Below are 14,864 nucleotides of genomic sequence, written 5' to 3'. Positions count from 1 at the left end.
GAGATATTGGATCAGCAGAGGTAGATTTTTAAAAGGGTATTAAAGAAGGAAAGAGAAGATGAAAGATTTATGCATGGTGCTTCTGAGCTTAAGGCCTCCCATGTTATGCAACATGAAAACCTGAGACCACCTGAGATGGTGCAAATGTTATTTTTTAAACTAAGACATTCGTTAACTGACAGCAAATGTAGGTCAATGAGTATAGAAGTGAAGGGTGGATGGGAAGGTGAATGATCTTAGGTTTTCACGTTGCATAACATTGGAGGCTGGCTATGAGTCTGTTGGTGTAGTCAAGTCCAGAGATGACAAAGGAGTGAATGAGCAACAGAGAAGCTGAAGCAGGGGTGGAACTGTACAATATTATGGGATGTGGAACAGTAGTGATGTACACGTGTGAAAACGGTGTCAAATTTGTGAATAGTTTGTTTCGGGGTAGGGGAAAGTGATGGAATTGGCAGCCAATTCCTATTAATTTCAGACTTGAGCTGTTTTGTTTTTGGATTTTCTTTAATGGAAATAGTTGCTGGATATATTCTTGAGTTTTATCTCTTACTTTTAGAGTCATAGAGTAATACAGCGCGGAAACAGGTCCTTCGACCCAACTCATCCATGCCGACCAAGATGCCCATCTAAGCTAGTCCATTTTCTTTCAGATAGAAATTTAGGTATTCATGGTTCAAAATCCACTTCTGAGAAATATTTCATTTGTAGAATTTTCAGTTTGCTGATTGCAGCAACCGAATCAATCTTTCATCGCGCAGAACCCAAATTGCAGATACAGAATTTAGTGAACAAATTACGTTTCATTTGCAGTACTGGGAAGTCCAGGCTGAAAGTTTAAAATAAAAAAAAAACTTTCAAGCAATGAAGATGACAATGATTTTAAGAAAAGTGAATAATATTTAAGGTATTTGACTACATTGGCCATGAATAGCATCTTTATAATTCTAGTTTTCTTTCCATTTATTTCTTCCTTCTCATTACTGCTGTGTATAGTTCAAAAGCCCACTGCTACCCCAGTTTTCTATTTATTCTAGAAACTGGAGTCTAACTGGTGAATTGTAGCTGCCTATTTCCATGGAGTACAATTCATGCAACAGTCTACACAGTGTTCTCATTTGATTGCTCAGTTCTTCCACCCTCTAGTTCATTACCAATCTGAGTTGGCAAGGCTAAGGTCAGAAAGTTGTCATTGCCATCTAAGCCAGGTCTTTGTGATTATGCAGTGTACCACTGGAGCCATAGTTTAGCATTTGTATCAATGCAAAGCTGTGTACAGTAAACTGGGTACGGAACGTGATGCAGATTCACTCAAGCACCCTAACAGCATAATCATGCTGGGAGGAGATGTTATATTGTAGAGTTTCAATTTGCATTTTTGTATTTATCAAGATCAAGCCAATAAAGAAAAATGAGCTTGGCGCAAGTGGAACTTGTATCGTTCGTCTCTAGGATAAACATACGCAAGATAGAAAGAGAAATGCGTCAATATTAGAAATGAAACCCATATTCCAGCTTTTGCTAACCAGTCAAATGATCCCTTAAGATTTACACATTTTCAATAAAATAATGCTCAGGGAAGCTTGTAGTATATATAGTAATATTCCATTGCTCATACACTATATATACTACATGGGGTGTATTTGCCAATTTCTAGGTAGTTATACGCTGTGTTTACTATGAGCTTTTGAGACTGTCCCATGTTATTTCATGTAGGATCCTTACAGCCATCCAAAGGAAATACTTATATCTGGATTTGCATTCTGCTCTGAAATGATAGAACAATGTAAGTCACAATCATTGGTTGCTAAAATGGGGACTGTAAGCTCAACATAACTAATAAAAGCTTTGATTCTGAAGTGGAGCGTCATAAATTGAATGGACATGCGTAGCTGTGAGTAGCCAGGTTTTGGAATTGAATACACACATCCTTGTCACAACTCCAGTCTACCATCTGGGGTCGCACTCTCCCACTCTCCCCCTCTCCCCCTCTCCGAAAGGTGGTAACCCACTTGTGATAGGTTCAGGAATAATTGCAGGTACTTGATTAAGCTCTGAGGGAAGTATAGTAAAACAATAATCTGCTATCTGATTGTTAGGGAATCCAGATGGTTTGGCATCTGGCCCAGCAGGTGATTGTTTCTGTGCCTCCTTCAGACTCCCTAGGGCTCTGTTTTGAGCACTTCAACTCACACGAGCTCTGACTCACGCTCTCTTATAAGCTCACTGGGTGCTATTCCCACATTCTCTATAAGCTCACTGGGGCGCCGTTCCCACGCTCTCCTTAAACTCACTGGAACCCTGACATGTGCTCCTTATAAACTCACTGGGACCCCATTCATTTGCTTTCTATAAACTCACTGAGGCCCTGTTCCTGCGCTCTCTATAAATGTACTGGGGCCCTGTTCCCACTCTATCTATAAACTCTCCAGGGCCCTGTTCGCGCACACTATAAACTCTCCAGGGCCCTGTTCCCACATGTTCTATATACTCAACAGGACCCTGTTCTCACGTTCTCTATAAGTTCATCAGAGCCCTGTCTCCAGGCTCAATAAACTCACCGGAGTCTGATTCCATGTTCCTTATAAACTCACTGGGGCAATATTTCTACATTCTTCATATATCTACTGGGGGGCCTTGTTTCCAGTGCTTTTCCTGCACTCTCTTTAAATTTACCTGGGCCTGTTTTCCATGTTTTCTTTAACCTCACCTGGTTCACTCAAAAATTTATGATGTTACTGTGTAAAATTTAAAAAATGTGAATTAAAATCTTAGTATGTCAAAACGTTTTATTTAAAATTTAATAGTTGAAGAAAGATGGAAAATTGGTCATTGTTAAAATGATGCTGACTAAACCAATCTAATTTGTGAGCCTAAATTTTCTGACAATAAGCAGCAGTCAGAAAGTTCCCCATTTACTAGCATACACTGGAAGTTTTTATCACAAATATTTCTGACTGTGATAAACATTCAGGTCATAGGCACGCTTCATTTTTCTTATGAAAACCCTGAACAAATATTTTTTAGTGTCTTGCTGCCAAAATTCATTTCAGTAAGAAAAAAAAAATTCTGGATTCTGCTCTTGAAGCATTGAAGTCTTTCCCAACAAATATACCTCTGTCTCTCAAGTTACAATATGCAAAGCTACTAGTATTCCCAACATTCCCTTATTTCTACCCCCACCAGCTACCCTCCCCAATGTACAAGAGCTCAATTCTGTGTATGGAGGTTACCTGCTGAGTCTCTGATAATATTCCCCCCTCAGTTTTATAATTTTACTCCACTTAATCTCTTCTTTATAGTTTTAATAGCAACAGAAATCTCCTGACTGCTGAACTGGACATTGTTCATATGTAAGCTTTATTTACAGTGGGAACATTGCATCACCTAACATTTGGAAATATAATATAGTAGAAAGAGGAAATAGATGGTGATCAGAAATCATAGGATATCATACTCCTGCACACCTGCCATCCTAAGGTTGCTGATGCCAGTTGTCTTTTTTACTTTGTTCTAAATGGGATTAGTTGATTCAAACTGAGATTGAGTTTTTGGTCTTTCTTATTGTTTGGTTCAGTAGAGGTTTATAATTAATATGAGTAGTCTGAATAGAATTTGGTGATTGAGCTTCTGTGCAGTGCTCAATGGTTCCATTGCTGTTTATTATTTGCTCTAAGAACTTGTGTGATGGCGTCAATAGAACAAGTTATAACTTTGCTTATTGTTGAATAATGTTCAAAGGAATAAATTAATGTAGTCAAAATTAATAGTTTGAATAATGTTTTAGGAAACAGGTTACATTTATATATTAACAGGAAAACATCTCATTGTCCTTTATCTTTGTAGAACAATTTTAAAATCTGACAATACTCTTTCTCTCTAGAATCCCTCGGTACCAATGCAAAAATTACAGGACATTCAAAGAGCCATGGAATTGCTCACAGCATGTCAAGGCCCTGCTAAGAATCTGGAGGAGGCAAGTCAACACAGATACCACTTCTGGGACACACAACCGGTACCCAAACTTAGTACGTTTAACACCTATTCTAGCTGACTACAATATTTATAGGAATCTTCTATTGTTTAAATGTGAACTTTCAGCACAGTAATTCATGAAGCCAAAGTATTCATAATCAAGCACCACAGAAAATGTCCAAGTCTAAAACAATGTACAGGAAGTCCCTGACTTATGAACGCCCATACTTATGAACCAACCTTTGTGGTCGGTTCGTAAGCGGGCCTGGCCCCCGATCCTACCACGGTGGTGGTACACCTTCTTTGGCCCAACCCCGGGCCAAGTGCGCATATGCGGCTGGGGCCACGTGCGGCTGCAATCCCCAGCCCAAGTGCACATGCGCAGCCGCGATCTCCGGCCCAAGTGCACATGCGCGGACACTGTTCCGAGTTACATACAAAATCGGGTTACGAACAGTCTCAAAAACAGAACTCGTTTGTAACCCGGGGACTTCCTGTATATACAGTGTAATGTTATTACATTAGTAATCCAGGGAGCAAGAGTTCAAGTGCTTGGGAACGTTAACTTTCTTTTTAAAACCTAATAAAAAAGTTGGTGTCAGTAAAAGTAGTCACAAAACTGTTGTAAAGGCTCAATTAGTTTACTTGGGAAGAAAACCTGGTAAATTTACCCAGTTTAGCCTATAGGTAACTGATCTTGTACCAATGTGGTTAGCTCTTTTACTTCTGAAAAGCCATTTAGTTACCACCACTTTTTCAGAAACTTGGCAACTAGAGATGGGCAGTGAATGCTGATGTTGCCCAGGTTCTGGGCTTGATTTTTTTTAAAAAGAACATCAGACTGATAATTATCTCAAAAATGTGCTGAGAGGTATGTTCCTAATCAGTATGTTGTATTTAATATATATAAGCATGCTTCAACCCTATTATGGCATTTTTCTATGTGAGCATATGGTTTTTATGAAGAGATATTTACTTTTTGTTTGCTTCCCCAAACAATGTTTACCTTCTGTGCCATGTGTACACCTTATTTCCAAAATAGATTCATTGAATGCCCATCCTTGACCCTAATGAGATGAAATAGTCTGTTCTATTACATCTACTGAAATTATTTATTTTTTAAAAATGTTTATTATATCTCATGTTAGTCTGTGCACCAGTGGAAGTGGCCCAAGTATTTTACGTCCTTCCTCATAACTAAAGTTTGTAATCTCTGGGATCTTGCTGCTTTTCTACATCGTAAATTCTGCACTTTTGGAACAATTTTAACTGCCTAACTTAAGTTTTATATCTTTGTTGTTAATTTAGTCATTTTGCTTATATGACTTCATTTAAATTCAAAAATCCTGTATGTCTTATTATGGCTTTGTCAATAAACTCTCTAATTACAGCTTTCAACTTTGTTCAGTTTATATTTACTCAATCCTTTTTTTCCCCTCCAATATTTATTAGCCAACTGTCCCTGTTTAGCTAACTGTTCTGTGTTTACTTGGCTTAATTTTAACACATTACAATCTTTTTCCTTAACCATGACATCTGATCTTGAATCTACCCTCCCCAGTTTACGAACGCCCAACTTATGTACAGCCCATATATAAGAACGAGTGTTTGGGAGACTGGTGGGGTGGATTTGCCAGTGGCTGCGGGGCTACAGGCACCTTCTGCCACGTGGGAACTTGGTTCATGGCCACATTTCTGACTTGTGACCTGTTCAGGTTCCGAACAGTCACAAGAATGGAACTCTGACGTAATCTGGGGAGGACCATTATTTGATTCTAGGATTTTCTGTGGTGTTCATTTTGTATTTGAAGGTCATTGCTGGATTTTATTTATGTCCAGCTCACTACGTAATGTGTACCACATTCCCATCCATTCACCAGGGCCCTGGTTGCCAGGGCTCTGGTTCCTGTGCTCCCCATTCTCTTGCTGGGGCCCCAGTTTCCGCTCTCCCTGTCTTCTCGCCAGGACCTTGGTTCCTGCAGTTCCTTTTGAACTCGCCTCTTCTGTTGCCTACGATCCCTTGAAATATTACTGTATAATGTCTATATTAAGTGATTGGTACATTGTAAGCAGTGCATTTATGAAAGAATTTTGTGTTTTGGTCCCTATAGATGAAGTGGTGACAACTCATGGTTCTATTGAGCCAGATAAAGAGAATATCCGTCAAGAGCCATATTCTTTGCCTCAGGGCTTCATGTGGGATACTCTGGATATGGGCAGTTCTGAGGAGGTTTGAATCTTAAACATTTGAAGTTTGTAAAAGGTTGCTGCTCAGTTATTCCTATGTAAATGTGATCACCTTAATTAGAATTCAACTTGCATGTTATTTGTACATTATGGTTAGATGAAAGCACTCTTTGTCAGGAAAAGTCTTACTAAAATTAATATGAGCATTTATAGCCTATGGAAATGTAAGCCTATGGCACAAAGATGCTAATTAAAAAGGCTGCTGGAATAATCGATGTGAAGAATTGAAATGCAACACCAGTGAAATTGTGTGGAGAATTTTGGATTGTATTTTTCCACTCATGTTTAAGAATGTATATAGTGGTACTTAAAGTGGCCATATAAGTTATTCCAAGAAACTGTCCTGGCCTGTACAATGCAGTTTTACAGAATCACATTTTTCCTGGCTGACAGTTATCCTTCAATTAACACCACCAAAACAGATTATATGGGAATAATCTCACTGCATTTTGTAGAACCCAGTTGTATGCTAATTCATTACTGCACTTTGTTACAACAGTGAATCTGTTGTAGTTATTAACAGAGTGAATAAATCTGCTCTTTTTTGCTGGTTCATTACTTGTGGTATTATCTGCTCTATTGCCTAAATAGTGAATGAAGGAATTTTAAAATTTTCACCATATAATGTGAGTTTTGACCCTGGGGGGGTAGTGAAGCTAACTCATCTGCAGGGAGTCAGATATTGCCTGGTTCTTGAAATAATACACAAGGTAGAAATTGTATAATTACCAATGCTGGAATTCTTTGTTGATGTAGATTTTCCTCAACAATTGTACATAAATAAATAAGACCATATGTAACATCAGCTCAAACATAAATAAGTTTAATCCACTATAACATTTAATTTGGTGTTCTTTTTTCATTAATGAGGGTGACTGTACCTAGAAATAAAAATAGAAAATGCTGGACATACTCAGCAAGTTAGGCAGCATCTGTAAAGAGAGAAACTTAATATTTGAGATCAATGACCTTTCTAACCTGGCTGTTTTGCTTCCAGTTGAAAGAACTGTACACATTGTTAAATGAAAACTATGTGGAAGATGACGACAATATGTTTAGATTTGATTACTCACCTCAGTTTTTACAGTGGTAAGTAAACAGTTTTTACAGTTAAAGATGATCTTTTGTGATTTTATTTTAATTTATGATTAGTTTGGATTGTTGCTTTAAAGGATGAATATTTTTATAGGGCTCTTCGTCCTCCAGGCTGGTTACCACAGTGGCACTGTGGAGTCCGTGTATCTTCAAACAGAAAATTAGTGGGGTTTATTAGCGCCATTCCTGCCAATATCCGTATTTATGAAATGTAGGTTCTCATTCTATTCCATTCATTTTGAATATACATAATTTGTTTCTCTGGGCTATTTTGTTTATGATTTGCATCTTTTTTTTACTATAGAACTAAAATTTGATTCTGTAAAATTGACTTTTTTAATTATTGAACTTTTTTTAGATTTTTCTTTTAACTTTTTGAGAGTGCTTATTAATATGTATATGTTTAGATTGTATGGTTAGAATCTCTTAGAAGTTGGGGGTCTCGATTATGTTTTCCTAACGTGACTATTGTCCACATTATTAAGTCTATAAATATTGAATGCTGGCACTCCCTCGTATGTCAACCTGTTGCAATTTTTAATTTGTGCTTCAGTCCCTGCCCAGTTGTGATCATAGAATCATACAGTACAGACATGGGTGCTTATGACCCACCTCGTCCATGCCTACCATGATGTCTATTTACACTAATCCCAATTGCCTGCATTAGGTCTGTATCCTTTTAGTCCTTTCCTACCCAAGTACCTGTCCAAATGCCTTTTATATATTGGAACTGTATCTGCCTCCGCTACCTCCTCTGGCAGCTCGTTCCAGATATTCACCACTCTCTGTGAGAAAACTTACATACTCCTCTGATCTTCTTTACATTTCACCCTTCTCACTTTAAACCTGTGCTCCCTTGTTCTAAACTCCCCTGCTCCAGGAACAAGATTCTGACTATTTGTGCCCCCCATAATTTTGTAAACCTCTATGAAGTCACCCGTGAGCCTTCTGCATTCCAGTGAGACTCAACTCAGCCTACCCAATCTCTCCTTTTAACTACAGCCCTCTGGTCCAGGCAACATCCTGGTGAATCTCTTCTGCACTCTTTCTATCGCTACCACATCCTTTCTGTAGTGTGGTGACCAGAGTTATACACAATTCTCCAAATGTGGTCAAACCAATGTTTTGTACAACTGCAATATGATGTCCCAACTCTTAAACTCGCTGCCTCGGCCTATGAAGGCAAGCATAGCAAATGCCTTTTTCACTATCCTATCCACTCGATAGGGAGCTGTGGACACTCACCGCACTCCTAAGGTCCCTGACATATATTCTATATACGCTACCACAATTTGACTTTCCAAAGTTCATTACCTCGTACTTGTCTGGATTAAGTTCCATCTGCCACTGCTCTGCTTAACTTTCCATTTGATCTGTGCCCCACTGTATCTTTAAACAACCTTCTTCATTATCTACGACTCCATCAAATTTTGTTTTGTCTATAAACTTGCTAATCGTACTGTCAACGTTCTAAAACAAGTAATTTATACAAAAAGACCAAGGACCCACCATCTTCGGTACAACATTTTACAGATTTCCAGTCAGAAAAACGCCCATCTGCCACTACCCATTGCCTCCAATCACCCACCCAATTGTAGATCCAGTTCACCAAAATGGCTAAATGTGCAGTTTAATACCAGAGCTTGACCAGTCTCAATATTCACATATAGACATATGAACAAAGAACAGAAGTAGGCCTCTTGAATCTGCTCCTGCCATTAAATACAATCATGGCCATTCTGAATACAATCTCAATTCTGCATTCCTGCCTAAACCTTTCATCCAATTGCTTATCATGAATCTTTCTATCTTAAAAGTATACAAAGACTTAAGTATTGATGGAAACACTGTTGTTACGTATTGCCAACCAGAAAAGATCCATTTCTGTCAACTCTGTTTCCTGTTAGTCAGTTGATCTTCTATCCACGCCGGTATGTTACCTCTTGCACCATGAGTATTTACTTTTCTCAATAACCTTTGATGTAGCTCCTTATCAAATGTTTTCTGGAAATTTAACTACGTACATCCAGCAGTTTCCCTTTAACCACAGCACACATTACTTCTTCAAAGACCTCTAATAAACCAGTCAAACATGATTTCTCTTTCACAAAAGCATGTTGGCTTTGCCTGATTAACCTAGGGTGTCTTTCATAATGGCTTCAAATATTTTCCCTTTGACAGGTATTAAGAAAACTGACCTGTAGTTTCCTGCTTTCTGTCCCCTTAGAGTCACATTTGCTCAGTTTAGGGAATTTTAGAAAATTAAAATGTGCATATTCTAGTTAAGTAGCCATTTTTTTTAAGACACTAGGATAAAGTCCATCATGTCTCATGGATTTGTCAGGCCACAGTTCCAACTTGCTTAGTATCACTTCTCTGGTGATTGTAATTTTGCCAGAGTACCTCCCTCCCTTTCAATTCCTGATTTGCAGCTATTTCTGAGAAGTTGTTCATATCCTCTAAAAAGAGAACTAGGTAGAAATACATATAGATGTACTGCAGAGAAATGGGACCTTTTGCCCAAGTATATTAATCCCATTTGCCTGCATTCGGTCCAGTGCCTGTCTTGATGTCTCTTAAAAGTAGTGATTCTATCTGACTCCACCATCTCCTCTGGCAGTGCATCCTCACTATCTTCTGCATAAAAGAACTTGCCGCTCAGATCCCCTTTAAAACTCCTACCTCTCACCTTAAACCCATGCCCTCTTGTTTTTGATACCCCTACCATGGGAAAAAGATTTTGACAATCTATCCTATCTGTGCCTCTCATAAACTTGTATATAAACTATTAGATCACCCCTCAGCCTCCTTCACTGCGGGGAAAGTAAGCCCACGCTATCCAATCTCTCCCTTTAACTGAAGTCGTTCAATTCTTGCAACATCCTGGTGAATCTCCTCTGCACTCCCTCCACTACAATCACATCCTTCCTATAACATGGTGACTAGAACTGCACACAATACTCCAAGTGCATCATAACCAGTGTTTTGTACAGTTACAACATAATATCCCAACTTTTATACTCTGTGCCTGAACTGAAGTATGCCATAGGCCTTCTTCACCACCCTATTGACCTATGTGCTACTTTTAGAGAACTATGGACTTTGACCCCAGCTCTCTGCTCATCAACATTCCTTAGTGCCCTACCATCATTTGTAATCATTTAGAGTAGTTTCTCACTGCAACATTTCCTACCCATTCTTTCCCTAAACCCTGTAAACATATATGTCATTAATATTTCTTGAATAATATTGACTACAAAGGACGTGATGACTAAATGTAAATTACTTACCGTTCTTTCCAACTGCACTTACTAAGGCTAGGCCTTGTATATAAAAAAGTATTGTATGTGTTGCTTTATACCATATCTGAGGAATGGATGACATTGCAACAGTAGCACCATTATTGCCAGTATCAACAATGTTATTACCTTAGAACTGTCAGTATGCCATAATAGATTCTAAACTAGCGGTTGCAGGTCATGTTGTTTTATTGCAGAAATTCTACTGATAGATTGGTCGTTTAAAATGCTAATTTGCATAATATTAAATTGTTTTCATCACCAGTGCTCATCTCATGAGAGGCATCCTGCAGTTTTCACTGAAAGAATACATTAAACAAAATGGATTAATTCCATTAACTCCTGCAATCATATTCTTGTTGTTTATTAATCATTAGAAAGCATTCTTTTCAACTCACTTCAAATGCCATACACATCAAAAATATTATTTCCATTACTCCATATGGTCTAGCAAATGTATGTGTATAGTTTAGCATAATGTAATATGAAACAATATTTATGTCTATGTGTTTTTTTTTATTTAGATAGTTAAGTTTAAGGGTACAAAGAATTTTATGGTCAATTTCCTAAATATTTTTACACTAAATGCATAGTTTGAATGTTTTGTAATTGTTCCTGTCAGTGAAAAGAAGATGGTAGAGATTAATTTTCTTTGCGTACACAAGAAGCTGAGGTCGAAACGTGTTGCACCTGTTTTAATCCGTGAAATTACACGAAGGGTGAATTTGGAAGGGATCTTTCAGGCAGTGTACACGGCAGGAGTGGTTCTTCCAAAGCCTGTAGCTACGTGCAGGTAGCATTTTTGTTAATCTAAGTAGTACTTCAAAAGTTAATAACTAAATCATTATGTATGTTTGTTAAACAGAACTAACATTACTGATTGCTCTTCGGACATTTTTTTATTAAATTTTGTCCTCAGTATTTTATAAGTACTGACATCATCTTAAGGTGAATTTCTTCCTAGTGAAGTGTAGACAAATCATCCATTCTGCACTAGCATTGTCTCACAAACAGATGTGAGGTAAATCAATTACTGTATTTCAGATATCAACAATAATCAGCCAATGTACCTTTAGAGTAATTGGAATCAGGAATGTCCCACACTGCTCTTTGACACAATAATATTTTTCTTGTCCACAAGGACAAAGAATAATACCGAATGTTAATATTTCACCTGAAAATATTCATTAGTATTAATGTTGTGCATCCAACATCCCTGATGTGGATCCATCAACCTTCTAACATAAAGATTAGAGCACTATCAACTAAGCTGAATTTGAAATAAAACTATTGAAAATGTTGACAATATACGAAGTTTACATTTGAATGTCTTTTTGTCCTTGCAAATGCTGATGCTGTCACTGTATATTTCCAGCATTTCATTTTTTCATTTTAGATTTACAGTTTATGTAGATTCTTTTGTTTTACCAATGATTAACAAATGTTTAAGAAAGGATTCAAGAACTTCAGATCTAGATTTTTGAGGACATTGCCACAAGTGGTGGGGTAAAGGGAGAAGGAGATGCACAGGACGGCAAAGTTAATGGAACAGAGTTCCCAATGGATTCTAGAGCTAGAAATTGTTATGGAGATGGTAAGGGTTGAGGATACGAATGAATGAGAATTCTAATTTTGAGATCTATAGGACTTCCATCCAGTCAATGTATTGTTGCTAAGCACAAGGCTGGTGGAGGTTGGTGTAGGAAAAGATGGTAGAATGTGAAATTTTGAGAAGGAAAGGGAGGTTGCAAGTTATTATGAAAATCAATAAACTGCAGATGCTGAAAATCTGAAATAAAACAAGTGCTGGAAGCACTCAGCAGGTCAGGCAGCATCTGTGGAAAGAGAAACAGTTTATGTTTTATATCCGGGACTCTCCATTTCCAGCATTTTCTGTTTTTATTATTGGAAGTTAGAAAGATGGTTTGCAAGAGCATAAGTGTTGACGTTGTGACTGAATCAATATCTTAGGAGAGTGAAGCAGTTACAACATCAGAGCATTGACGCCGGGGAAGGAAGGGTATTGGGCAGTCAAATGTTTGGGGGAATGGGATAAAGAGAATAAAAGATGTGTCACTTGGACAAGATAGACTTCGAGAGAGCATGGTTGGCTCACAAAATAAATTTGAAAATTACCAGAATTTGGGACGCTGGAGTCTTAACAGCCAAGGAGGGAAAAAAGGAATGAACGGGGCAGTTTTTCCTTGTTTTTGGATGTGATGGTATAAACACGTTTAGTAAAGGAGAGAAGCTGATGTCATTGAGATGGTTTCACAACTGTACAAGCTGTAAATGTAGAACGTAGGTCCTAATTTATGGGAAGAATGTACTCCAGGATGCAAAAATAAAGGTAGGAGGTTTGAAAGAGGTTAACAAATATATGTGGTGATGGACTCGTAGATTCATAGTTGTACAGCATGGAAACAGGTCTTCCAGCCTAACTTGTCCGTGCCGGCCAAGATGCTTATCTACGCTAATCCCATTTGCCTATGTTAGGCCCATATCCCTCTAAACCTTTGCTATCCATGTACCTGTCCAAATATCTTTTAAATGTTATAATTGTATCTACCTCTACCACATCTTCTGGTAGCTCGATCCATGAATCCACCACCCTCTGTGAAAATCATGCTCCTCAGATCCCCTTTAATTCTTTCTTCTCTTATCTTAAACCAATGCCCTCTCACTGTAGACTCCCCTACCCTGGGGGAAAAAAAAACTGAGACCATTCTCCTTATAATTTTAGAAACTTTTCTATTGGGGTGTATGGAAGTGATCAGACATGTCCTACCTGTGACAAAGTTGGGAGTGTGATTTGCCCCATGGTTTAGGATAAAGTGCTAGGACCCCAGTAGACTTTTTCTGTGGCTAAGTATGGTTGCCATTAGGATTGGTAAGAAGTATTTAGTTTGCTGTTATCAATTGGAAGCTTGTGATTCAACTGTTTTTGATGATGTTAGGGGAAATCAATGATGTATTTGATTTAAGATCTATACTGCTATTGTATTGTAGGTACTGGCATCGATCTCTGAATCCCAGGAAGCTGGTAGAAGTGAAGTTCTCTCATCTCAGCAGAAACATGACTTTACAGAGAACCATGAAGCTCTACAGGTTACCTGATGTAAGCATTGCAAACAGCTTCCATCCTAAAACAGATGTTATGGAAATAGTAAAGTCAATTCTAATTGCTTCCTTATCAGCACTTCCACAATGTGTTTGTTTCAGTGAGAGAATTGAAGGTTTAGAGAGGTAATATTTTGTATCATGTTCAGTTCTACCTTAACAGGTACTGTAGATTGATCATGCTTATATTGTGCACACAGTTGATTCATGTTGTTAGAATTTTTCCGAGCAATGACTGTGGAAGTCAACAGTGTTCTAAAATTATAAAGAAATATACATTTACACTGGTGGTTATGTCAATATTGATATAGCATGGTTTCAAATAAAGGAATGAAGTAGACTGGTGAAACAAAGTGAGTCTAAAATTCATCTTGCTTAGAAATAGCAATACCAACTTGTTTATCCCAGTGACAATTCCATTGTATTTTTTTTGTTAGACCCCTAAGACAACAGGTTTGAGGCCAATGGAGCAAAAGGATATAAAAAGAGTACAAGAGCTGCTGTTTAATTATCTAAAGCAGTTTGAACTTGCTCCTGTGATGAATGAGGAAGAAGTGATCCACTGGTTAATGCCTCGTGAAAACATTATTGACACTTACGTGGTAGAGGTAATGCGATGCTCTGCTGTGCCTGTATATTTATTGACATGCTGCCTTACTTGGATATCATAATTTAAAAAAATACTTTGAATCAGGCTTTTCTTGATCCCTTGACAGTCATCTAGACTCGACATGAAAAATAAACATCTGGGTGAGGCTTTTTGTTGCTCTTTTTGGGGGGAATTAATGAGAGAAATTACATTAAAGCTAATCATTTTTTTGTTGAAACAAAAGCATAATTTTTGAGAATTATTTTTGGAAAATATATTTGGAAAGAATGGTTGGCAAAGCAAGCGTATGTTTTTTTAAAATATTTAGAATACAATCAGTTAAGTATTTTGTTTCAAGAATCCAGGCACAGTTTAAATTCTGAAAATATTTGCAGAAACACAATCACAAATTGAGTTTACCAATTTAGGAAAGCATATACCTTTTCAAATTTGTTTTAGAGATATATTTGAAAAGCAATCAAAGCAACATTATTATTTCTTTATGTTTTTCATTGCCTTACTGCTATGACAGGAATATT

At 37.6% G+C, this 14,864-nt stretch overlaps 1 protein-coding gene across 5 annotated transcripts in view; it reads left to right on the top strand.

The window, feature by feature from the left end:
- The window catches only part of nmt2 (N-myristoyltransferase 2), a 41,883-nt gene that overhangs the window by 16,956 nt on the left and 10,063 nt on the right, over positions 1 to 14,864 (top strand). Inside the window, exons 2-9 of one of the 5 annotated variants that reach the window (XM_052016107.1) lie at positions 1,717 to 1,786; positions 3,884 to 4,028; positions 6,087 to 6,205; positions 7,220 to 7,311; positions 7,412 to 7,528; positions 11,239 to 11,409; positions 13,626 to 13,734; positions 14,174 to 14,344. In XM_052016107.1, coding sequence (XP_051872067.1) covers positions 3,899 to 4,028; positions 6,087 to 6,205; positions 7,220 to 7,311; positions 7,412 to 7,528; positions 11,239 to 11,409; positions 13,626 to 13,734; positions 14,174 to 14,344 — 909 coding nt within the window. In that variant the 5' untranslated portion in view covers positions 1,717 to 1,786; positions 3,884 to 3,898. The remainder of the gene's footprint in view (positions 1 to 1,716; positions 1,787 to 3,883; positions 4,029 to 6,086; positions 6,206 to 7,219; positions 7,312 to 7,411; positions 7,529 to 11,238; positions 11,410 to 13,625; positions 13,735 to 14,173; positions 14,345 to 14,864) is intronic. The other 4 variants (XM_052016103.1, XM_052016104.1, XM_052016106.1 and 1 more) reach the window with 4 other exon arrangements.

The sequence above is a fragment of the Pristis pectinata genome, chromosome 5, assembly GCF_009764475.1.
Source record: "Pristis pectinata isolate sPriPec2 chromosome 5, sPriPec2.1.pri, whole genome shotgun sequence".
Classification (NCBI taxonomy): domain Eukaryota; kingdom Metazoa; phylum Chordata; class Chondrichthyes; order Rhinopristiformes; family Pristidae; genus Pristis; species Pristis pectinata.
The sequence above is the reverse complement of the archived record's forward strand: the minus strand, read 5'-3'. Positions and strand labels throughout refer to the sequence as shown.